We start from the raw sequence: 26,038 nt of genomic DNA, 5'->3' as shown, positions 1-26,038 counted from the left end.
AAAAAAAAAAAAAAAAAGAAGAAATACACATGGGGAAGCACCCAATAAACAGTAGGTGCTTGTTTTTGTTTGTTTGTTTTTTTATTAAGAGACAGTGGCCACTGGGCAAGAGCTACCTAAATGCCTCATAGAGGTTAATTCAACAGACAACGTACCGCAGTGGCCCAAACCTTTCCCTCAAGCTCACACATGGAAAACCAGCCATGATAGGCCCTCAAATCCTGTTTGGGGTGTCTGAGAATGCTTGCCTGCAGATGTGCTAGTGTCAATGACTTATCACTAAGGAGGGGCAAAGGTCAGAGAGACAGAGAGAGACAGAACCACTTAGGGGTTCAGGATTCAGATATAGCAAAGTTCATTCTGTTAGGCTGCTCTCAGGGTAAGACCCAAATCTAAGAATGGAGGTCAGCGCTGCAAAAGGAGAGAAGACTTCAGTTTTGTCTTCTCCCTTCCATAAGTTAAAATGCCCATAAAACAGTAACTTTGTGGAAAATCACACTCTCGCTCCCAAAGAGCTCTCCTCCCCTAAGCCAGGCTCCTTAGTGATTCATGCCCTGAGCTACACATTAGACTAGTGAGGCCCTCAGGTGCCCTCCAACTCTATGATTCTTTGGTCTTACTCCACCTTGAAGAGGGCTGATTTAGAGTTGGAGGAAAAGAAAAAGCCGGCAGGATGGACACATCTTCAGCCTTAGAAGACCAAGGCACAGCTCTACATGCATAATGACAAGGGCACCATAGTGCAGGCGCCTGGTTTCCCACAATGGAAAAGCACTGTCTCATTGATTTTACCTTCAACAGCATCTGGTATTTTATAAGTCTCTGGCTTGGTCCTTTAAGATACTTAAAAAGAGGGAGATTGTGATCCAGTTGGCGCTGGCATACCTTTAAAAGCCAAAGAGAAACAACATAAAACAAACAATACACACAGAATAAAAGTGGCAGCAATTAGGTACAAAACACAGAATTGCTTTTCCTGGACAATAGGGGCAGCTCTGTCGAGCAGCTCCATAAGGCTGTGGGGTTGTTCTGTCCCCTAGGAACAGTGCGTGAAATAAGAGAAAGAGGAAAGAGGACGGTTTGGCTAAGATTTTTACAGGCATCTAGGGAAGCAGAACCATTTATTTTTTTTAGAAAGCAAGTTCACTAGAAAACAGTGGGGCATTTCAAGTCCTTCTGAAAAGAAGGCTGCCTGTCTTCAAGCTGGGGGCCGCCAGAGTCTATTCAGGCCATCTGGAGCCTGAAGGATACAGATGGTTTGTAGATACATTCCAGGTAGCCCAAAGTGTGATATTTTTGACTTAGTTTCATTTAAAAAACCCATCCTAGAAGAAGACACTGGTTTTCTCACCAGATATAGGTGCTCCTCACAGGCCTATCCCATAGAGACCAAAGGCTGTGTCGAAACTTTTCATGTGTAATTTCAAAGTATGGGACACTTTAAGTAAACATAAATCCCAATGTCTAATTCCTCTCCCTAGTCCCACTTTTGATTTCTTTAACAACTTGATGCATAGAAACATTTTCCAGGAACAATCTGTGGGAGACTCTGTCTTCTCAACATTACCCCAAAGTAGGCGCAGTCTTGACACTCTTGCCAGATTGCCCTAGCTCGGGGCAGATTCTTATGGTATTTAAAATATATCTGAAGATCTTCTTTCTAGGTGGGAAAAAATTAGAACAAATTAATCAGGTAGCATTTTGCAGTAAGTGGACAGGATAACACAGTTTATTCATTCATTCAACAAGCCAGAGTACTCTAATGTGTAAGGAATTGGGGGTGCACAGTAAGTAATCTTATGTTGGGATGCGTGTGTGATGGAGAGAGAAACAGAAGGCTATAAACAACCATAACTACTGGACATAGATGGGCACAGAGTGCTCTGGGAACATCTACAAGGGCTATTGGTAAATACATAAGTAGACTCACAAACAGGAATTGGTTTTTATCTTTATCATTCTTTTCCTGCCCTTTGTCCAGGACATCGACATCTCCCCACAACAGGTCTGCAATGAGTAGTAAAACTGACAGAAAAGAGGCTGGTGGTTGATGGCCCCCTCTTTTCTCTCCCCACCCGTTCCTTGTGGTCATCGTGACACCAACCCTACAAAGAAGCCCAAGAAACAACCAAAAGATGGAAACATGCCAGAGGGGAGATGTGGTAGATTGGGCAACCAATATGGATCTCAGTGATTTGGGCAACCCTCAAAGTGACAGGCTCTGCCTCAAACATCACTTTCAACCTGCAGCACAAGACTCTGAGACAGGAAATGTTATGTGACTGTTTCGGAACTGGAGAGCAAGGAGGACTCAACGTGCTGCTCCACCTGTATTCTCACGGTATCAAAGACGCTGAGAGGTAGGCACACATCTGCCAATATCCCAGAGAGAAAGCACACTTCAAGCCTCTGGAGTCAGCCTGCCAGCTTCACTTGCTCTACCAGGGAGCCTGGCCCACAGCGGCTGTGCTGGCCACAGATCCCATGCCACTCTGGTGGAGAAGCCCATGCAGCCACCTCCTTGCTGAAGTCTGTGTCCCTGTCCTGCTCAGCCCAACTCTGGATTTCCATCATGCCAACACAGATGATTTCTTCTGTAGCAGCTTCAATGATGCCTGTTCGACTCCCAAATACATTGCTATAGTGAATGACTTCCATTTCTATAGCTCTTGCTTTGTCCCAAGAGGTTGTAAGTGGTCACTTTAGCATAAGAACTACAGCAACCGTCCTTTGCTATTCCCTCCAGGAAAAAAATGACACACACACTTAAGACAGATGGCCCTTGAAAAATGTTCAGACCGGTTAAGGAGCTAGAACAGTAACTCAGAGCTTAACACCTATGATGAGGTGACATGGAAAGCCATACGGGGCCACCAAAGGGCTCTGAGCATTGAAGATTCCTTCTCTCCATTAATGTCAAATATCTTGAAACCTGGGGGCTTTGTTTGCTTCCAGTTATCATAAGTATTGCTCTCAGCCTCAGTCATAATATGAGTTGCTTACAACTTTAAGTTGTTTGATCTGTTGCCTTGGGTTCACAAAAAGAAAAATAAGAAAGAGAATGAGAAGGACTAGTTGAGAAAGAGAGGAGAAATGAGAACCATTTAGAAGGCACGGGGCGTCAGGATCATCTCTATGGTCGCGTCCTAGAAAGCACTTGGTGGGGAATGGTGTTGGGTGAAACATTTCTCTGTGGCAGCTCCCACTGGCCCAGACAGCCTATTTGTTGCCTAAAACAGGATGGAGAAACAGGGAAAGAAGGAGGAAGTATGGGAGGTGGGAAGAAGGGGTAGTTGGAGGTATGTTGTAGGCCAAGACATTCACAAATTGAGCACTAAGCCTAAAAGAGGTTGTAGATTTAAAATTTTCTAATCATCCTCTATGTTGTAAAAAATAGAATGGAAATAAAATGTATTTTCTGAGATTTTTAGTTTAACACCAATGCTTCTCCTCTTGAGAGCATTAATACAGCTTTATTGTGGGACTCTAACCTCACTGTATGATTCTTGTTTTAAAACATAGTTGAGTCATTCAGAAGAGTAACCTCTGCTTTGGGGACAATGGATGGCCAGCCTTCCATTTCATGGGGCTATGCAGGAAGCCAGGCTTGCAGTTACTCCCGCATATCAGTGTGAGCTCAGTCAAATTGTACTCATTCTCACCTTGGATAAAGTCAAATAAAGTTGGGAGGCCAACTCATGTTTTCCATTCAAAGGGCAGATACAAGATATACTGTCTTGGCAAATTTCAAGTATACAGTGCAGTATTATTCCATGATAGTCGCCATGCTGTGCATTACATCTCCAGAACTTGCTCATCTCATAACTGCAAGTTTGTACCCTGTGACTAACATCTCCCTACTTCCTTTAGACTTCAGCCCCTGGAAACCACCCTTCTACTTCAATGATATAAAATCAACTTTTTAAGATTTTATATATATATATATGTATTATATATATACATACACACACACAATGGTAATGAATGTATTCATTAACTTGATTGTGGTAATCATTTCACAGGGTGTAAGTATATCAAACCATCAAGTTGTATAGTTTGAATATATGTGATTTTTATTTGCCAATTATATTTCAGTAAAGCTTGGAGTGGGGGGGAAGCAGATATGTTTTTAGACCATTGGTGTTTCCATTTGTCCTTACCTCTTAATACAGAAAAGTAAGGCCTGACTTTAACATGGTTATTTACTGGGAGCACAGACTTACTCTCTTGAGAAAGCAATGTGCCAGAAGTTCAGGGTTCTCAGCACACTTTTCCAACTCTTTTAGAAAAGTCCTGGAAAAACAAAAGTATACAAGTAAGAATGTTTTGATTTTTACATGCAGATAATTATCTTTTTAAGTACAATCACATAAGGTTTTAAGAGGTGCCTACAAAAATGTTCTCCAGGCCTTCTTGCTCTTACCTTGTCTTCTACACATTGATTCAGAAAAAAAAAGCTGTATTCTGAGGCATTACTACAATTACCCTGAAATCACTCACAACTTTAATTTGTTTGATCTGTTGCCTTAGGTTCACAAAAAGAAAACTAAGAAAGAGAATGAGAAGGACTAGTTGAGAAAGAGAGGAGAAACGACAACTACTTAGAAGGCACAGCGGGTCAGGATCATCTCAAATTATCAGAACACAGCTGTTCTGGTAATTCTAAGCACTAGTCATAGACAGACTGGATACACTCACTGATGCTCCCTGTTACATGAAAAAAACGTTCATAAGAACTGTTGCTGCTGCTGTTGCTATTACTAATATCATTGAGAGCTTACTATAAGCCAGGCATAAGCTAAGTGCTCCTCAAATAATATCTCATTTAATCCTCAACCAAACCCTGCAAGATAGGGTTTCTTAATATAAAACCTGGGGCTCAAAGACGCTACATAACTTCTCTGGGGAAATTAGCGGAAGTGGGTTTCCATTTTAATTTTGTGTCTGACCAATGGACGAGGGATGGGGTTAGGAAACAACTGTGGTTCAATTCACCAAGCAGCTTTTCTCCCTCTGTGAATTAGGTGTGCAATCTTGGGGTCATCATAGCAAATAAAGAGAGTCAACATGTTACCATTCCCACATGTGTAACATGAAAGGGTTTGAAGATGATTTCCAAAGTCCCTTATTCCTGCAGTTCTCTAGAACTCAGTATCTAAGCAGCCCTGGGTTAAAAGTACAACTTGTTTGAGCAGTCAGCATTTTCTAACAGCCTAGTTCCCAGCATCCCCTTATGATAATGGTATGTAGATGTGTATCTTGGTCATCTTTGTATTCTCAATGCTGAGCACAGCGCCTGGCATAGAACAGGTACTCAAAAAATGCTGATGCATAAATAAATAAACAAAGGAACACTCAACTGCATACAATATGGATGTCTGACACCAGGTGCATGCTCCTTTGATGCCTCTTCCCTTCCTCCCCAGGGATCCTGTGGGGCTTCTCCTCCCCTTTCACTCCAACCCACCCCAATCCAATCCACTGACTCCAAACCACTAGCTTAAACCTGAAAACATCTAAGCATTTTCATCCCCCAGTTCCATCAGTCTCATTTCCACCCTTCTCTTACTCTCCATTCTTTCTGATAACATGAATTATTATATACCTGTTGTGAAATTCGTAAAGTTCGCTAATATTCCCAAAGAGAAAGTCCTTGTTATTCTGAAGAACATCTGGAATTAGATGCTTTAGCCAGATAAAATCCATTGGAGTGATATATCCCTGCAGAGGTGGAAACAAGGTAGGTGTTACAAACAGGAACATACCAGAGATCATCTGAATTAGCTACTCCAAAAACCAAAACTTTAGTGAAATAATTGAAGAATATAACACACTTGTTTCTTGAAAGCTATTGTATCGAGTACTTTCTTTTGATATCATTTTCCTCATGTGCCCACTTTCAGAAGGAGATGGCTTAATGGCAATGATAATAAAATGGCATTTTTGTGGGAAGAGCAAATACATTTAAAAATGTTTGTGTTACACAGGTTTAATGTAAAAGAAGGGAAAATGTACCCATTGTTTTGTGACCTGATACAATTGCTATGACTATTATGATTATTATTATTTTTGAGACGACGTTTTGCTCTTCTTGCCCAGGCTGGAGGGCAATGGCGTGGTCTCGGCTCACTGCAACCTCCATCTCCCGTGTTCAAGTGATTCTCCTGTTTCAGACTCCCAAGTAGCTGGAATTACAGGCATGTACCACCACATATGGCTAATTTTTGTATTTTCAGTAGAGACGGGGTTTCACCATGTTGGCCAGGCTGGTCTCGAACTTCTGATCTCAGGCGATCCACCTGCCTCGGCCTCCCAAAGTGTTGGGATTACAGGTGTGAGCCACTGCGCCCAGCCCAATAATAATTGTTTAATATCTGAATAATGTTTATTCAGCATATATATCATAATTTACTAAACATTCCCTTTTTATTGGACATTTGGGTTGCTTCTAATATTTTATTGTAAAAATGTGGTTATAAATAATTGTGTACATATAATTTTTTCCTTAAGACTATTCCCTTAGGAAAATAGGGGAAACATGCATTTTTACTCTTAAGAAAAAAGGCTACTTAAAAAAAACAAGAAATAATCTTCCCTTATTAAAGTATCAGGAACACTTATAATATCCTTTGTAGGCAAGAAGATGGTAAACCTATTTGGGCATTGCTGGAATCAGTGTGAACTGGCATAATTCTTTGGAAACTGTTTGGCTACACGGATCAAGAAACCACAGGAATGCTCTTATTCCTACTGGAGACACTTGTAATATTTTAAGACCTGAGATCTTGGTGGGAATTCTGGAGACTTATGGCAACTATTTTGAGTCTTTTTGTACAACAAAATGTCTGCAGTTTGAATATATGCTTGATACCCACTCCCCAAATCTACTTACATCAATTATGCTTTTAATCTCTTTTATATAAATCTCTTCAGTCTCAAGCAAGTCATGTATAATGCGCCTGAATCGCAGCAGCAGGTGGGAGGGTGAAAGAGAGAGAGACAGGGAGGGGAGAGTGTTCTTTTAGAATTCTGTTAGAATAATGCTCATCAATACAGTTTCCCTTTAGTGGCTCACCTACTTAGTTTCTGGTCAGTTCATTCTGTTCTATTGAACACCCAAGGTCAGCATCTCACAAACGCATACTGTGATCACACTGGTATCAAGAAGAAACAGCAAGGTTAGAGAACTCAAAATCCTTTAGGCAGCCAGTGAATGACTTGTCCTCTGGGTGGGCCATACAGTGTGGGGGTCAAGAAGGGAGATGTTGGAGTCAGAAATACCAGGTTTGGATCCTTAGTCAAGGAAGGTCTGCCTGACCCTGTCCCCACCCCCTACATTGTATACGTTGTATAAGTGGTTTCCTAAATTTTCTCTCCAGCTTTCTGCTCACATCAAGATTTTTTTCCTTTTAAGAGATAGGGTCTTGCCCTGTTGCCCAGTACAGTGAGTACAGTGGTATGATCATGGCTCACTGTAGCCTCAAACTGCTGGGCTCCAACAACCCTTCCACCTCAGCCTCCCAAGTAGCTAGGGCTACAGATGTGCACCACTATGCCCAGCTAATGCCTTTTTTTTTTTTTTGGTAGAGATGAGGTCTTGCTATGTTACCCAGGCTGGTCTCAAACTACTACTTTCAAGCAATCCTCCTGCCTTGGCTTCCCAAACTGCTGAGACTATAGGTGTGAGACAGTGTGCGAGGCCCTCACATCCAGATCTTTGACCCATATGGATGTATTTTGTTGTACATGGCATTAGATGGATGCTAGCTCCTTCCTCTGGCATTGGATGTTTCACCATGATTTCCTAAGGCAAAAGGTATGAGTTCTGTCTGCTTCTGTCAAGGAAGGCAGGTGGAACATGTGGTGGGCAGAATTAAAGACGGTCCCCAAGACTTCTGGCCCCACTGCACATACACCTCTTCCAATCAAACACTAATTTAGGGGCTGCTGTGGAAGGCTTTTACGGTTCATTTGATAGGTAATCCACTTGGGCTTGTCCTAATCACATGAACTCAGTTTTGGGTCTAGAGGTCAGAGATTGGAAGCACAAAAAGGATTCAACACAAAGGAGATTCTCCTTTGCTGACTTTTGAGATGGAGGGGGCCAGATGGAATGGAATGTGGGCAGCCATAGGAACTGAGAGTGGCTCCCAGCTGACAGGCAGCAAGGAAGGGAAATCAGTCCTATAGTTGCAAGGAACCAAGTCCTGCCACAACCACATGAACTTAGAAGAGGATCCAGAGCTCCACGTGAAAACACAGCCAACACCTTGACTTTAGCCTTGTGGGACTCCTGTCCCAGGGAAACTGTGAGTCTCCTAAGTTTGTGGTCAGTTTTTATAAGCAATAGAAAACCAGTAGAAAGAGTGAGGCCAGTCCCCACATCTATCCCAGACAGACTTTCTTTCTCTCCTTAGGCTACGTGGCCATATTTATTATTTCTTTTAGGGGTCCAAGTAGATGAGTGTTTATACATGTGTCCTTGTGTAGAATATATGTATTTATTCCTGTGAACTACTGATGGATTATCTATTAAATGGCAGCCTCTCCTATAAAATGATTTGTTTTTCTCTCATAAAAATGAATGTGGCAAGACACAAATGATCCAAAAGAAAAAAATGGGAAAGGACACAAAATAGGAGATGCACACAAATATTCAAATGGCTATTAGGCTTGTGGAAAAAATACTCAGTACATACATTCAATAAAGGCATATCTTAAAAAAGCAACAATTTTCATCTATTAGAATATTAAACATTTCAAACCTCAAAGAAAGACTGGTAAATGAGGGTGTGGAAAAACCCTCAGACAATATTGGTAAAATGTATAAATTTGTGCAAACTCTTTGGAAGGTAATTTGGAAACATCTCATGGAAATGTAAAACACGTGCTCCTTGGTTCAGTAATTTCACTTCTAGGAATATTCATTGTTTGCAATTAGGACAATATAACTTCAACAACAACCAGATATAAACTGGTTACTTAAATGCTCATCAAAAAATTATGGTACGTAGGCCGGGCATGGTGGTTCACACCTGTAATCCCAGCACTCTGGGAGGCCGAGGCAGGTGGATTACTTGAGGCCAGGAATTCGAGACCAGCCTGCCCAACATGGTGAAACCCTGTCTCTACTAAAAATACAAAAAATTAGATGAGTGTGGTGGTGCATGCTTGTAATCCCAGCTACTTGGGAGGATGAAGCAGGATAATCACTTGAACCCAGGAGGTGGAGACTACAGTGAGCCAAGATCACACCATTGTGCTCCAGTCTGGGCAACAAGAGTGAAACTCCGTCTCAAAAAAAAAAAAGGAAAAGAGTATATATATATATGGAACATACACATAATGAAATACCACGCAATTATTAAAAAGAATGAGGCTGACTGAAACATTGATATGACAGAGGCCAGGTATTTTCAGTGAAAAAACAAAGCAAGATGTAGACAAGTAAGCATAGCATGACTATTTGTGTAAAAAATGAGTATGTAGAAATATACGTAAAATTGTATATGCTCAGAAAATTTATGCAAAGAAACTTAACACGTGATTGCTTTTGGAGAGTGGTACTGAAAGCTAAAATATGAAGAATTTCTACATCTTACTCTATACCCTTCTACAATGTTTTTTTTAAGTGAAACATTTACTGCTTTTATAATGGAAAAATAGGGTTTATATAATATTTTAAAATGAATGTTACTGGAGGTAATGATAAGTAAACCCTATTTGATAGATATAAATTAATACAATTCACATATTTTACAGTTCATTATTCTTTCTTATAATCATTTTTGTGTCTATTTATAAATATTTGTTAAAAGACAAGACTGATAAACAAGATGCACCACAGAGGATGTAATTTCCAGAAGTCTAAAACTCCCAAAAAGTTACTTTAACATCATACTTTACTAAGTCACTGAGAAAGAGGTTCCTGTGCCTTTTATAAATCACCCTGAAACAACGACGGTTTCTACCTCAGAAGGAAGTGCAGGTCTCGACACCAATATGTTTCTATGAGCCAAGGCATCCAGGGGGACTACAGCAACAGTTAAGCATTCATGGAAAACTTGAGTACAATCAGCCTCTTATGCCTTCATGAAGCATTGGGCTTAAGCAACTTGGCAAGTTGGCTTCAGGATGCATTGACGATTAAAGGAAGTCAGAAGGCAGAAATAACCAGGAGGTGGGCAGAAGTCAAGGTTATTATCCAAAAATGATCTATGAACTTAAGAGATTCTTAGGAGCTTTTAGGACTCTAATACAGGAAAATATTCACATCTCTGAAGGAAAAGAAATCCCTTGGTCATATTCTGCATTATAGTTTGGAAAATACTCTAGAAATCTTATCCAACTGCTTCATTTTACCTGTTGGAGTGCAACAGATAAAATGCCAATGACAGGAATTCCACTGAAGAATGCAGGCAAATCAATATTCATTCAATACATTCAAATTAATATATAACTTTAAAAAGAGCCCTCACACCACAGTTAGGCCATTGTTTTTGCTTTCTTCTCCTGTTTGCCTTTCAGCTACCTTTATAAAACAGGAGAAAATGTATGACTCTTAACTGATGATTCCCTGCTTTATTATTCTAAAGCAAGCTCGTACGACCTGCGGCCTGTGGGCCACACGTGGCCCAACACAAATTTGTAAACTTTCTTAAAACGTTATGAGATTTTTTTCGTGATTTTTTTTAAAGCTCATCAGCTATCGTTAGTGTTAATGTTTTTGTTTGTTTGTTTGTTTGTTTGAGATGAGTCTTGCTTTGTTGCCAGGCTGGAGTGCAGTGGCACAATCTCGGCTCACTGCCCCCTCTGCCTCCCAGGTTCGAGCAATTCCCCTGCCTCAGACTCCTGAGTAGCTGGGACTACAGGTGTGCGCCAACATGCCCAGCTAACTTTTTGTATTTTAGTAGAGATGGGGTTTTACCATGGTGGCCAGGATGGTCTTGATCTCCTGACCTCATGATCCACCCTCCTTGGTCTTCCAAAGTGCTGGGATTACAGGCGTGAGCCACCGTGCCTGGCCAGTGTTAATGTATTTTATGTGTGGCCCAAGACAATTCTTCTTCTTCCAGTGTGGCACAGGAAAGCCAAAAGATTGGACACCGCTATTCCAAAGCATGTAACTTTATTCACAGAAAAGACTCTCAAGGATTTACCACCTAAAGTCATCAAGTGTATATCATGCAGATGAACAACAGAAAACACTGGAGTATTCAAGTAATTAAAAAACCTTTCAGCACCAACAGCAATTTCTGTCCTGATGGCAATCGACTCAGAGCTAGAGGACTGCGCTTAGGATATCAAGGGGAGATTAGGGTGCAAGAGCAGCCTGCACTAACGTACTCTGCATTAGTTTACTTTGTTTTACATTTCAAAATAGATGCTGTCCTTAGCTCGTTAAAGGGGAAATGCAGGCAAAATGTGTTTTAAAGGAATGTTTCTTCTCTGAAGCCATATTTCAGGGTAGCATGAAAACGGAGCTTTGGTTATCTGGTTCCATTCTATATGACACCTCATGCTTGTTTCAAATGACACCACAACCAAGGGGCAGGAATGAAAGGAATATGCTTTAAAAAAATGCAATCCTCTTTAGCAAGAGAGATCATTAAAATAGATACATGTTAGGATTTCCTGATAAGTTTCTTCTTCGTTCATGTGCCCTCCTCTGCTCACGCTTTGAACTACTGCCCCTGTCACACACACACACCCCTCCTCGGTTCTCAGTTCTCCAATAGAAGAGTATCCTTTGGGATTCCCGTCCACCAGAGGTCTATTTTTGCTCATTATTGTCAACACAATTTGCCTTCAAGAGTTTTCAGTTCCTCCTGCTATCCTATCATCACATTATGCATGTCAGAAAGCATTACAGATTTTTACTTTTTAAGAATCTGAACTCAGATTTCCAGGCTTCTGTCCTTCCTGTCCCATGCTGTTGACTCTCCCACATCTTTGTCTTCCTCCCAGACCTTTGGTCATTCTTGAGGCCACGCTGCCAATGGGCTATATCATTTTCACCTGGATGCCTCCCAGACACCTCAGTCACATCAAGTTGAAATAGAACTAATCAGACAGAAGTAGCATGTGTATCAGTGGAACTGACATTTTTCTACGGTCCCTAAAACACAGTTGTTGTTTCAAAATTCCCCCTCCATCATTCTTATATCTCCCTTATATTCTGTCACCCAGGCTCCTTATATCATCTCTCAACATGCTTCCTGGGTGACTACTGACTCTCCACTTCTGGTGACACCCTGCAGTGCAAGCTTTCAATTCCTGCCATTTAAACACTTTAGTGCACTCATAGAAGCTCACCCTTACTTCTGAGATTTCTCTTCCCCCAGTCTATTTTGCAGACCACCAGACTATGCCCTTCCAAAAGCTCCTTTGAGAGAGAGTTTCATCCTTGTTGCCCAGGCTGGAGTGCAATGGCAAGATCTTGGCTCACTGCAACCTCCACCTCTCAGGTTTAAGCGATCCTCGTGCCTCAGCCTCCCCAGTAGCTGGGGTTAAAGGTGCCTGCCACCATACCTGGCTAAATTTTGTATTTCTAGTAGAGATGGGGTTTTACCATGTTGGCCAGGCTGGTCTCGAACTCCTGACCTCAGGTGATCTGCCACCTAGGCCTCCCAAAGTGCTGGGATTACAGGTGTGAGGAACCATGCCCAGTCCCCCAAAGCTCCATTTTTATCCTGTCATCATTCTCTTTCTTCAAGAACTTGCCCAGAGCTGCCAGAGTTCCTTCTAGGAGTTTAAGACTCTCTGTTCATGTGCTAAGAATCTTCTTAAGGAGCTTCCTTTAAAGGTAAAACCAGATTTACACAACTAGATTTACACATCAGAATGGAGAGTGGTGGGTGGGAGCTAAGATGGAACCTGTAGTTTTCACAAGCGCCCTGGATGATTCTACTGCAGATGGTCCCCTATTCAACTAAATAGCACTCATCTGTCCCACTCCTTTTAGACCCCACTTTTCTTAAGCCAACGTTATTACTATTTTCCACTTTCTTTAAAGTGCCAATCATCCTTAAAAACTCCAACAGCTTCAGTTGAAATCAGTACCACACTCTCGTCCTTGTTTCCCACCCAAAAACCATTACATTAATTGACCAGACACGTATTGATGCCCTACTATGAGCCTGGCTCCATGATAGGCACTTGGGATAGAGAAATGTACCATAATCCTGACCGTAATAAATTCAGAGTCTAATGGAAGAGATAAGAAAATCAATGATTCCAATAAGTGTGATAAGGTAAGGGTAGTCAGAAAAGTCAGGTGCAGAGGAGGGGCAACTAATTAAACCAGGGGTTGGGGGAGACACTGCTAACTCTGTGTTGAGTGAAGTTTAAGCAGAGGTTTTTCTTTAAGTAAAAAATCAGTTTTTTAAAATAAAAAGTTTTTTAAAAAGTAAGGGGGAATAGAAGAAGGATGTTTGTCCCAGACTGAGGGGAACAGTGTGGAGGATGAGAGGAGGTGAAAGTGTATGCTGTTCTGTGTATTGGCAAATTCTTTGGTGGGTGATATGGTTTGGCTCTGTGTCCCCACCCAAATCTCACCTTGAATTGTAATAATCTCCACATATCATGGGAGGGACCCAGTGGAAAATAATTGAATCGTGGGGGCAGGTTTTTCCTGTGCTGTTCTCATGATAGTGAATAGGTCTCAGGAGATCTGATGATTTTATAAAGGGCGGTTTCCTTGCACATGCTCTCTTGCCTGCCACCATGTAAGACATGCTTTTGCTCCTCCTTTGCCTTCCACCATGATTGTGAGGCCTCTCCAGCCACGTGGAACTGTGAGTCCATTAAACCTCTTTCCTTTATAAATTACCCAGTCTCAGGTATATCTTTATCAGGAGCAGGAGAATGGACTAATACAGTAAATTGGAACTGGCAGAGTGGGATGCTGCAGTATCTGAAAATGTGGAAGTAACTTTGGAACTGGGTAACAGGCAGAGGTTGAAACAGTTTGGAGGGCTCAAAAGACAGGAAGATGTGGGAAAATTTGGAACTTCCTAGAGACTTGTTGAATGACTTTGACCAAAATGCTGACAGTGATATGGGCAATAAAGTCCAGGCTGAGTTGGTCTCAGATGGAGATGAGGAACTTGTTGGGAACTGGAGCAAAGGAGACTCTTGCTATGTTTTAGCAAAGAGCCTGGCAGCATTTTGCCTCTGCCCTAGAGATTTGTGGAAATTTGAACTTGAGAGAGATGATTCAGGGCATCTGGCAGGAGAAATTTCTAAGCAACAAAGCATTCAAGAGGTGACTTGAGTGCTGTTAAAAGCATTCAGTTTTATGTGCTCACAAAGATACGGTTTGGAATTGGAACTTATGTTCAAAAGGGAAGAAGAGCATAAAAGTTCAGAAAATTGGCAGCCTGATGATGCAATAGAAAAGAAAAACCCATTTTCTGAGAAGAAATTCAAGCCTGCTGCAGAAATTTGCATAAATAATGAGGAGCCAAATGTTAATCACCAAGACAGTGGGGAAAATGTCTTCAGGGCATGTCAGAGACCTTTGTGGTGGCCCCTCCCATCACAGAATCAGGCTTAGGAGGAAAAAGTGGTTTTGTGGGCCTGGCCCAGGGACCCCTGCTCTGTGCAGTCTAGGGACTTGGTGCCCTACATCCCAGCCACTCCAGTCATGGTTGAAAGGGGCCAAGGTACAGCTCAGGCCATTGGTTCAGAGGTGCAAGCCCCAAGCCTTGGTGGCTTACATGTAGTGTTGGGCCTGTGGGTTCACAGAAGTCAATTGAGATGGACGTATAGAAATGCCTGGATGTCCAGGCAGAAGTTTGGGGCCCTCATGGAGAATCTCTGCTAGGGGAGTATGGAAGGGAAATGTGGGGTTAGAGTCACCACACAGAGTGCCCACTGGGGCACTGCCTGGTGGAGCTGTGAGAAGAAGGACACCATCCTCCAGACTCCAGAATGGTTGATCCACCAACAGCTTGCACCATGTGCTTGGAAAAGCTGCAGACACTCAACACCAGCCCATGAAAGCAACCACAAGGGGGGCTGTACCCTGTAAAGCCACAGGAGCAGAGTTGCCCAAGGTTGTAGTGGGAACCCACCTCTTGAATCAGCATACCCTGGATATGAGACATGGAGTCAAAGGAGATCATTTTGGAACTTCAAGCTTTAATGACTGCTTTATTGGATTTCAGACCTGCATGAGGCTGATTGCCCCTTTGTTTTGGACAATTTCTCCCATTTGGAACAGGTATATTTACCCAATGTCTATACCCCCATTTTATCTGTGAAATAGCTAACTTGCTTTTGATTTTACAGGCTCATAGGTGAAAGGGACTTGCCTTGTTTCAGAGGAGACTTTGAACTGTGGACTTTCGAGTTAATGCTGAAATGAGTTAAGACTTCAGGGGACTGTTGGGAAGGCATGATTTGTTTTTAAATGTGAGGACATGAGATTTGGGAGGGGCCAGGGGTGAAATGATATGGTTTGTCTCTGTGTCCCTATCTTCATCAGGATCCTCCCACACATCCCCATTCTAAGTTGCAAGGTCCCATTCTTTTCCAATCAATGCCCTCATTTTAACAGTAGACACCTGGCAAGGCTGTGCATGCACCTTTCATTGCAGGTCAGCCACTCCCATGATAAGAGCTTGTATATGATTTTCCACAATTTCAACTCTTTCTCTACAATAGATAAGACTCTCACTCCAGACAATCTTAGAAGGTTTGAGGCTCAGTGTATGCTTCTGGAGCCAAGAGTCAGAATCCCTAAGTTCCTCATTTTCTTCCATCACTTTGTCCAGTGAACTTAGGAGCAACCAACCAACTTCATTATATTCCTTGGTCCTCTACATATGGTCAAAGGTATTATGTATAGAGTCATTAAACTCCTTGCCTCTCATGAGTGGTGAATCAGGAGTATTGAATGCATTTCTGTTGCATAACTCTTTAAACAGTTTGTGCCAAGGGCTATCAGTGTTCTCCACACAATTAGAAGTAGAGTCCTTAGCATTTTGGGGTCTAATCATATTAAGCAACCAACTCCAGAAACCTCAAAAACCAACTAAAGAAATCCAGCCTTAAAACTCTGTTCCTCTAGAACCATTCCCAGTACCAATTTCTGATAAAATAAATAAATAAAATAAATAAATAAATGCAGGCAGAGGAAGGTGGAAGGACTAGATCTTTCTCCAGTGCTAGATGCTTCCTGCCCTGGAACATCAGACTCCAAGTTCTTCAGCTTTTGGACTCTTGGACTTACACCAGTGATTTGCCAGGGGCTCTCTGGCATTTGGCCACAGACTGCAGGCTGCACTATCAGCTTCCCTATTTTTGAGGTTTTGGGACTCAGACTGGTTTCCTGGCTCCTCAGCTTGCAGATGCCTTATTGTGGGACTTGGCATCTTGTGATTGTGTGAGTCAATTTTCCTAATAAACTCCCCTTCATATATTCATCTATCCTATTAGTTCTGTACCTTTAGAGAACCCTAACTAATGCAGTGGGGTTAAGCCAATCGTCTAGTGGGTTCATAAAATGCTACATGCAGATATAAACTTAAAAACGATCCAGCTCATCTCTTCATTTTACAGATGTAAAAACAGAAGTAGAAATAGAATTGGAACCCCAGTTTCTTGAAACCCAGTGTTTTTATAACACCATGCTAATTTCATCCTAATTTGTGTTTTATTTAATATCAGGAAACAGTTCAAATAGAGGCCCAGGGCTCTTAAACAACTTGCCCAAGGTCTATGGCTTTTGCAAAGCAAGTACTGTTTCTGCTACTTTACCTAGTTCCTCTTGGCTATGTTTGGGGTGCATCTAAAGAACCGTTTGCTGATTATTAAATAAAACACAAATTAGAATGAAATTAGCATGGTGTTATAAAAACACAGGGTTTCAAGAAACTAGGCTTCCAATTCTATTTCTACCTCTAGGATACAGGGTAAGTCACTTCCTTTCTCAGAATCTGTTTCTTTGTATGTTAAAGGGCTGGATTGGATAAACTTGACTTCCCCTCTTGGCCCTCATACGTCATTCTACAAATGTGTTATCACTTCTAATAGACTGTTTGATGTGATCTTTTGTCTAATGGTCCCTGCTTTTCACTTTTCCCAAGAAATGAAACAAAGGTCACAAGACTTTCAATTCATTTGCAACCGTGATTAACTAATAGTTAATGTGTAACTGGAGTGCTACATAGGAACAGAAAGGAGAAGGGGAATGGATTGGGTTGGAGAAGGTGAAGTCTGACCTATCCTCTACAAGAGGTACAGGGCTTGTCCGGGAAGACAGGAGTTCCAGGAGGAGTAAACTCCAGCAGGGGCTGGAGTCATGGCCACACACAGGGCCTTAGAGGATCCAGGCTGCCAGGGCAGAGTTTGGATGGGGGCTAGTAGGGGGAGGCTGGGGGAGCTGGCTGAGGAGATGGTTGTCATGCCAGGCCACGAGTGTGGACAATTGCAGGCCAGGGGAGGTACAGGAGATTGATGGGGCCGTGGCAAGCAGGGCAGATATCCTTCCAGGAGCCTGTTTATTAAACACAGAATACAGTCCTGAGGGCTCGGTCTCAGGAAAACATTTTCTTAAGTTTTAGATCCTTCTTCTGTTTTGATTAGGTGTTTCCTAATTATAAAATAAATTCCTAGAACTGTTAATGGTAACAACACAAAGCACTATAGACCCATACAAGGATCATATTGAAACTAATGACATTTTAAGAACAAAAGGTCTGATTAATATGAACACTTCCCTGGTTCCTAGGAGGATAACAGTTGAGTTTTGCTCAGGTGACCTGCCTTCTCTTCCTTCTTCTCTGCTTTGCATCTCAGTTTCTATATTTTGTCTTATATTAGTAGGATTTGGTCTCATTACCCTGATGATTTTAGAGTAAACTACCTCAAATTCTTTTTGGAAGAAGATGGGATATAAATTATTATTAAAGTTTATCTGAATAGATGTTCTTCAATATCACACAATAAATAATGATAATGTAATTTTATGCATATAGCACTTTAAGAGATTGATCATAAACAGTCCCATTAATCTTAATTCAACTTAACAATGCTTGCATTTGTATGGCATTTTAGGTATTATAAAGTTTTTTTAAATTGTGGTAAGATATGCATAAAATTTACTATTTAAACCTTTTTTTAAGTGTATAGTTGAGTAGTGTTAAGTACATTCACAATGTTACATAACCATCACCGCTACCCATTTCCAGACTTTTTCAGCATCCCAAACTGAATCTCTGTACCTATTAAACATGACCTCATTCTCCACCTCCCCACAGCTCCTGGGAACCTCTATTCTACTTTCTGTATGAATTTTCCTATTCTAGGTGTCTCATATAAGTGGAATCATACAATATTCATCCTTTGGTGTCTGACTTATTTCACGTAGCATAATGCTTTCAAGGTTCATCCATGTTGTAGCATTTATCAAAATCTGATTCGTTTTTAAGGCTGAATACCTTCCATTTTATGCATCCACTACATTTTGCTTATCCATTCTTCTGTTGACGAATACCTGGGTTCTTTTCACCTTTTGGCTATTGTGAATAATGCTGCTATGAACCTTGATGTGCAAGTACCTGTTTGAATCTTTGCTTTCAATTTTGGGCATATACCTAGAAGTGGGATTGCTGGATCATAGGATCATTCTATTTTTAACTTTTTTGAGGAATTGCCATACACCCTCCACAGCAGCTGCACCTTTTATATTGCCAACAGTGCACAAAGGTTCTAATTGCTCCACATTCTGGTCAACATTTAGATTATCATTTTTTTTTGAAAAAAGAAAAAAATATAATAGCTAACCCAATGGGCACGAAATAAGGTTGTTTTTGTTTTTTTGTTTTTAATGTGTTCATTATCTTACTTGATCCATTAAATCCCTAACAAGAGCTCCTCTAGGGCAGATGTCCTATCTTATTCATCCTTGGCCCCAGTGCCTTGCAAGCAAGTGAATTCTCAATAAGTGTTAATTGAATGGATGGTTGATAGATTTATAGGATGCATGCCAATTCTGTGGACAAGAGTAGGTACTAATTGTTATTTTCATTTCACAGAAGAGCAAATCAGGGCTCTGAGCACTGACTTGGTTGAGGTCAAACTGCCTGCAAGTTTTATCTAACAGTGACAGGGGAACTGATATGTCAAGCATGAATGTCAGTCCATTGAAACAGTGCCCACTTTTCTGACTTGTCTCCTTGAGAGACAGGGCCTGTACAGCAAGGACACAGAGAAGCAGGTTACAGAAAAAGGGCTGGCTCAGACCATTATCTATGTATGCCTGGGATTTGAGGAATGTGGCTGAAATCTCAATCCTCTGGTTCAGAAGCACATCTGCAATCAAATATAACAAGACGTGGTGTCAGAGATGTCTGGCACAGCAAGGAGATTCCTAGAATACAGCTGATAGGAAAACCTCATTACTTCAATTCCCAAGAAAGAGTACTACTGGTAGTAATCCCAACAGGAGTATCCAAGTAACTCAGTAATCTTCAGTAAAGAAAAGAAATTGTGAAACAATTATAGTCAGTCCTTCGTCTCTATAGGTTCCACATCTGTGGATTAAACACCCCTCATATTGAAAATATTAATAAATAAATAATAACACTATAACAATTAAAATAATACAAATTTTAAAAACAATACAGTATAACAATTATTTACATAGTATTTATATTATATTAGGTATTATAAGTAATCCAGAGATTATTTAAAGTATATGGGAGACTGTGCATAGGTTATATGCGAATACTACACCATTTTACATAAGAGACTTGGGCATCTGTGGACTTTGTTATTTACAAGGGTCCCAGAACCAATTCCCCATGGATACCAAGGGTCAACTGCACCCAGAGCTTCTACCTCATGAAAACAAAAGGAAATCTATTGCAAAAAGGAAATTCCCAAAGATAAAAAGCATGCCTATGAAACAGTCAAAGAGCCGAAAATGTTGAGAAGACACATGCTACTTTCCCTGCCCTGTGCCCCTTTTTCCCTCCCCTGTGCCTCTTTTTGCCCCTGTGCAAAAAGACACAGATCTATTTGCGTCTTTATCTAGCAGCAGATATTCTATTATTCTAATAGATCCCTGTTTTTCCCAAGAGGGTTTACTTATTTATTAAGTATGATGCCAACATCTCTCTCAGAGGAATTCCTCTCAGAGGAATCCTAGAAATCTTTCCTAGGAGTCCTTAGCCCTAAATCTGCAGGGCCAATTAGGTATTAATATTGGGCTTTACAACTTTGGACCATCAGACCACCAAGACTGATTCATGAAATGTATATGGTTTCAGATCACATGAATTTATCATGGACTTTAAAATTGTCTTTTTAGAAGTACTGCTATAAGGAAAATCCCAGCATAGCAAGTTTTATCTAATAGTCTACTTATATTAAAGACTACTCAATGTAAACCCTAGGAAGACTTTTAACTGCCTTTTGGAAATTGGTTGAGTGGGATTTGAACCACGTACTCTCTGTAAAGCAGGAAATTAGCACTTAATTTAAAAATGGGAAATGGAAAATTACATTTTAGACCTGGTGCAGTGGTTCACACCTGTAATCCTAACACTTTGGCAGGCAGAGGTGGGTGGATCGCTTAAGCCCAGGAATTCAAGACCAGCCCGGGCAACATAGTGAGCAATTCCGTTTCTACTAAAAATAAAAAAATTAGCTGGGTGTGATGATGTGCACCTGTAGTCCCCATTACTCAGGAGGCTGAGGCAGGAAGATTGCTTGAGCCTAGAAGGTCAAGCTTGTAGTGAGCCGTGACCGGCCATTGCATTCCAGCCTGAGCAACAGAGCGAGACCCTGTCTCAGAAAAAAATGTATATTTTTTTAAAAAGAAAATTACATTTTAGTTGTTCCTTAAATATTAGTACAACCAAACCTAAGTGCAAAATTCCCAACACAAATGATTGCCTCTGGGCCAGCCATGTAGCCCCCCGTCTTGTTGTCAATAACCATTTCTAGGGGCTGTAACGGTCTTCTGTCCCCCTGTACCACCCCATCACAGGATGCAAATTGTTTTGCTCAGTTTAGATAGCTGTGACTAGACTAAGTGCCAACTGTCTTTTAAAATATGTGTTAATCAGCACTCAAGATTGTTCCCACAAAAATGTCACTCCCTCACTCAATTTGCATGTGCCCTCCTGAGTAGGAGAGAAAGAGCTGAGTTGGAGGCAGCCCTCTGGAACCTGCACAGAACCCTGTATGCTCCCGGGAGTGTGAAGCGTGTGTCTGATCTGCTGCTGGGAAAAGGAGAAGACACGCTGACAGACTCACTGCCAGGGACTGGTATCAGGCCATTTTCACAGGGGCTGTCGGAGGGTTGACAGCACAGCTCTACTGGACCAGGGAGGGTCCCAGCCAGCAGGGCCTGCCCCTCCAAGACTATCCCTGTCCCTGTGTCTGAGAGGTCCCACCGAGTGTTAGATGGCACATAAGAGATTTCCTTATGTGTTGGTGTGAAGGAGCTGATCAGTCCCAGGAGACCCCTCCGCCAAGCAGAGGAGAAGAAAATGGAAGAAACTGGGTTCTCAGAATGGCCTGCAGGTGAGTGCCTCCTTGTGCTGTCAGTTTGCTTCATCTTCCAGTTCTGGGTGTACCTAGTACGATTTCATCAAACTGCAGAGGCCCGGGAATTGAGGGAGGTTGCTGAAGGGCGCCAGGCCACAGAAGCAGTAGCAAGAACTGCAGGAAAGGGCTAGTGTGCCTCCAGGGTCAGCTTTTGGGCCTTGGTGGCATCAAAGGAGAAGTACACAGGGCCACTGTACTACGGATGGGATTCTTGGAACAGAAGTTTGAATAACTGATGTGTGTGGAAGTGCTATGCAAAAATTCAATTCAACCTGCAGTTACCAGGCATTCATTCTGTGATAGGCATTGTTGTGGGAGTGGCAAGGAGATGGGGGGGGGTCTTTGAGGGACTCAGAGAAGAGCAGGACATGGTGTTCACCCACAAGAGATCTGAAGACTTTCAAAGTAGTTGGCAAAACAGACATACAACTTTTTTCCCCTCCCCGCAGCCAGTTGAGGCAAAAGACATATAACTTATACAGTGACAAAATACTGCTGACTGTTACTGACACATAACACCCTGGGCTGGGTCACTGGTGAGAAGAAGGAGGATTCTGGCTTTCGGGGCATTCAAGTCCTGTCCATTAACCATTTCCCAATCCTGTATTTATACATCCCATTTTAGACATACTAAGCTGAAGATTGATGTGACATACCCAAAGACACTTAAGTTTGAAGCTGAGAATCTGGGTTAGAAATATAAATCAGGGTGGGCTGGGAGTGGTGGCTCATGCCTGTACTCCCAGCACTTTGGGAGGCTGAGGCAGGCGGATCACTTGAAATCAGGAGTTCGAGACCAGCCTGGCCAACATGGTGAAACCCCATCTCTACCAAAAATATAAAAAATTAGCCAGGTGTGGTGGCACACAACTGTAATCCCAGCTACTCGGGAGGCTAAGGCAGGAGAGTCACTTGAACCTGGGAGGCAGAGGTTGCAGTGAACTGAGATCGTGCCACAGCACTCTAGCCTGGATGACAGAGTGAGACTTAGTTTCAAAAAAAGAAAAAAAAACAAGAAAGAAAGAAATGTAAGTCAAGATTAAAGACAATGGGTGAGATCAGCAAGGAGCAAGTGTGGAGAGAAAAGAACACCAAGAAAGGCTGCGTGTGGTGGGAGATGGCCGGTGGGCAGCGAAAGAGGAAGCGGACCCAAGGAGATAGAGCGTTGTTTGAATGGTGATGCTGTATCAACAGAAATGAAATTCCCAGAGGTGTGAAACACAGCAGATCCTTTACAGCACGATGATAGGACACAGCATGAGCCCACCTCTGCCAGGTGAGAGGAGCTTTCTGCAGCCTGTGGTGGGCTCGAGGATGCCGACCATTCATCCACCCCATTGAGATAGCCCAGGTTCTGAGCTCAGCACTCCCCCCATCACTATGATTGCACTAATCCTCACCCACCCTTGCAGGCAGGTATTACTGTGGGCACAGAGAAGTTTGGTAACTTGCCAGCTCCTGTGTAGGAAGCCAGGTCAGGATCCAGCCAGAGCCTCTCTAACAGCCCAGGCCTTGAATGAACACTGGCCTGCTTCAGAATACATGGCCCGCGCTGTGTTCAGATTCACAGGACAGGTTCCCTATAGGGCCTGTGAGGAAATCTGGTCTAAGAGAATCCGGAAAGACAAATTTCGCGAAACAGGTCAAGCCTGACACTGTGCTGCTATGCTTCAGTTGTGTTAAGCCACTCAGTGATCAGACCTGCTTCTCCTTTCATGATTTTAGTAACACTAGCCTCTTCCTTGGGCCCCTGTTGCTCCCACCATCTCCCAGGTTCTCTTGCACTCAGGTTTAGTCTTCCCTCTCCACTACTGATGATGCATGTATTGCCTTACTCTCTGATCCCCTTTCCTAAATCTGCTACTCCTCTGCTCTTTCTGTGCCTTATCTATCCCTGCTGAGTCTAACATGCAGATTTTGGTCATTCCAAAGTCATGTATAGATCTAATCACAGGACTCTCTGCTTACCAGCTGCTACTTGGATAAGGAAAGCATGCCAACACGGTCCTCCTTCTTCCTGATGGCCAAGTCAGCATCATTATTACCTAAGTTTATTTCTAACACATCTCAACATCTTCATGTACTCCCTCTTGATAAAAGTAACTGAGCATAACACCATCAATACCATCAAATTTGTCATTCTCTTCCCCTCTCTCTGGGTGGGACAGGAAGCCATGCTGCTCTAGGAAATCTTTCCAAACAAGCAAAGGGGACTTCCCTGTTCCCTCCCATGTGTGACCTGAGCTTGTGTGGATCCCAGGGTGGGCATTCGGGACTACTTGACCTTGCCCATCTTTCCTTCACACCCTCTCATCTCTCCCTACTACCACCAAAAAGCTTGCATTGTATCTCCAATTTCCAGACACACTTTTGAAACCATTTACCTATCTGGTATGTTTATCTGTATCTAGTATGACATGAATATGTGATTTTTATGTGTGTCTATCACGGTTTTGGTCAGTTTGTATTTCTCGTGGGTACAGTTCTATGTGCTCATGTATGTAGAACATATGTATCCTGACACATGGACCTAGTTCCAAATGATCTGAAAGGAATATAATTGTAATTGAATATTTGCACAGATATCCAACATACACTTGTGATGGCTGGGGGAAATGCATGTGGGATTTTAGTCAGCATTTTATTACAGAAGGTATGTGATTAGTGCTGTATTAATAATGAATCAGCTTATTTGTGGGTCACTGTCAGTGACTCCTTTGCAAATCACATATGTAAATATTTCTGTCTATGGTCTGACGTACATGCAGTGCCACAGTCTGGGAGGTGCTGAGCCATGCCCTCTGTAGGTAGCATATGAAAAGAACTGCATGATTTAAAAGATGCTGACCGGCTTAAGGAAAGCAATTTAAAAACTTTCTAAAAATCTAGTTTGAATGAACAAGTACAATGTTTACAGTTTTCATTGTGTGTGTGTGTTTTTTCTTTTAGAGATGGGGTCTTGCTGTGTTGGCCAGGCTGGTCTCTAACTCCTGGGATCAAGCAATCCTCCTGCAGCTCAGCCTCCCAAAGTGCTGGGATTACAAGTGTGAGCCACCGTGCCTGCTGGCCCCACTGTTTTAAACCCTGATTCAACAGTCATACATTTAACTCATTACCTGTCTTCTTCCTCTTATGACAAACTCAAAGCTTTTATTTTACTAAAGTATTTGGATTAATCTTTTGCTTTTCTATCATGTTCTGAAATACGTACAATAACAGAATCGCTCAAAATATTATCTCCGTTAAATGTTTTGTAGCTTTAGGGAGAGGTCTAACAACATGCAGGGAACAAGAAACCAAGCGCATACAGGATTCATTCATAATCTCTCTCCCTGAGTAGAAGCCCGCATCTCTCGATATTGTCTGGTTACCTGCAGGAAGTATTCTGAAGTTCAAAGAGGACATTCATGTGCACTCTGGCTTCCAGTTGGCCATCTGAGTAAGTGATCGCAATTAACTGAAGAGCGGCAGGGAAACACTTCCTGGAATTCTCATCCACAGACAAGTACAAACTGGGGCGGGGCCCATTACCTTCACCTACGCGCCGGGAGGGTGGCGGTCTGGCGGGCTGGGCCGGGTTCGGGCCGTGACGCCGAGAGGTGCGGGGCGCGCGGCTAGGAGCCTAGCGCCCCCGCCCGGGCCGGCCCCCATTCCGCCCGCATCCAGCCCGCATCCCGCCGGGGAAGCGAGCCCAGTCCAGCGCTGCCTGTCCAGTCTTCGCCCAAGATTTAAAGCCCGCAAGTTTTGTTCTTGAGACCAGCGACTTTCGCTCCGATGCAGGAAGGAAAGCCGACCTCAGATTTGGACATTTAAAGAGCTGGGCTTGGACTTGGTGAGTTTCGCTCTAAACTGCCCTTGAAATGAAGCTAGACTTGGCGGTAAAGTCACTGGGAAGCTGGCCTGGGGCGGGGTTTCCCCCTCCTCTCGTATTTTAGAAACGGATCGCAGCAGTGCAGCCCTAGTTTGCTGTAAGTTTCCTTTCTTTGTTACTGAGGCCCCCAGAGCTCCAGGCATAAGTGGTGTGACCAGAAACCTTTTAACAAGACCCGCTTGAGAGCCTGCCTTAGAGCTCCCGCTCGGAAACGAAAAGACCACCCTAATCCGCTGCGCGGCAGAACCAGTGTCCTGTGTGGGAGGAACCGCGGCGTGCCCTGGGCTCAGGACCCGCGAGGCCAACACAGTCCGCCTCTTGGCGGAGCGCCCCGGGCCGGTGGTTCCGCGCGGAGTTAGTCTGTGGTCAGTTACGTGGTGTAGTCTGTGGTCAGTTACGTGGTGAAAACACTGCTGTGCCGCGGCCGCATCTTTCCGCGGGCCGAGGCTTCTCTGGGTGGGAATGTTGACTTCCCTTCCGGATCGCTAAATGGGGAAAGTTCTGGCCGCTCAGCGGGATACGTCTCCAGGCCCCGGATGGTTCGTTCTCCGTGCCGCGGCCCCGAGCTGGGCTCCCTGGGTCTCCCGCGCGGGCTCCCTGGGT

At 42.8% G+C, this 26,038-nt stretch overlaps 2 protein-coding genes across 4 annotated transcripts in view; one reads left to right on the top strand and one right to left on the bottom strand.

The window, feature by feature from the left end:
• MCF2L2 (MCF.2 cell line derived transforming sequence-like 2) overlaps positions 1-26,038 on the bottom strand; it is a 272,786-nt gene that overhangs the window by 43,289 nt on the left and 203,459 nt on the right. For both annotated transcript variants that reach the window (XM_011986157.1, XM_011986156.1), the window contains exons 16-20: positions 6,893-6,959; positions 5,606-5,721; positions 4,224-4,293; positions 1,568-1,660; positions 793-885 (exon numbers count right to left, since the gene is read on the bottom strand). In XM_011986157.1, the coding sequence (XP_011841547.1) occupies positions 793-885; positions 1,568-1,660; positions 4,224-4,293; positions 5,606-5,721; positions 6,893-6,959 (439 nt within the window). The remainder of the gene's footprint in view (positions 1-792; positions 886-1,567; positions 1,661-4,223; positions 4,294-5,605; positions 5,722-6,892; positions 6,960-26,038) is intronic.
• Positions 25,214-26,038, top strand: part of B3GNT5 (UDP-GlcNAc:betaGal beta-1,3-N-acetylglucosaminyltransferase 5) — a 20,935-nt gene continuing 20,110 nt past the window's right edge. The window contains exon 1 of one of the 2 annotated variants that reach the window (XM_011986147.1): positions 25,214-25,442. The gene's annotated coding sequence lies outside the window, so the exon portion shown is untranslated. Of the gene's footprint in view, positions 25,533-26,038 lie in introns of both variants that reach the window. The other variant, XM_011986155.1, reaches the window with a different exon arrangement.

Source organism: Mandrillus leucophaeus, unplaced genomic scaffold, assembly GCF_000951045.1.
Source record: "Mandrillus leucophaeus isolate KB7577 unplaced genomic scaffold, Mleu.le_1.0 Scaffold295, whole genome shotgun sequence".
NCBI classification, from domain to species: domain Eukaryota; kingdom Metazoa; phylum Chordata; class Mammalia; order Primates; family Cercopithecidae; genus Mandrillus; species Mandrillus leucophaeus.
The sequence above is the reverse complement of the archived record's forward strand: the minus strand, read 5'-3'. Positions and strand labels throughout refer to the sequence as shown.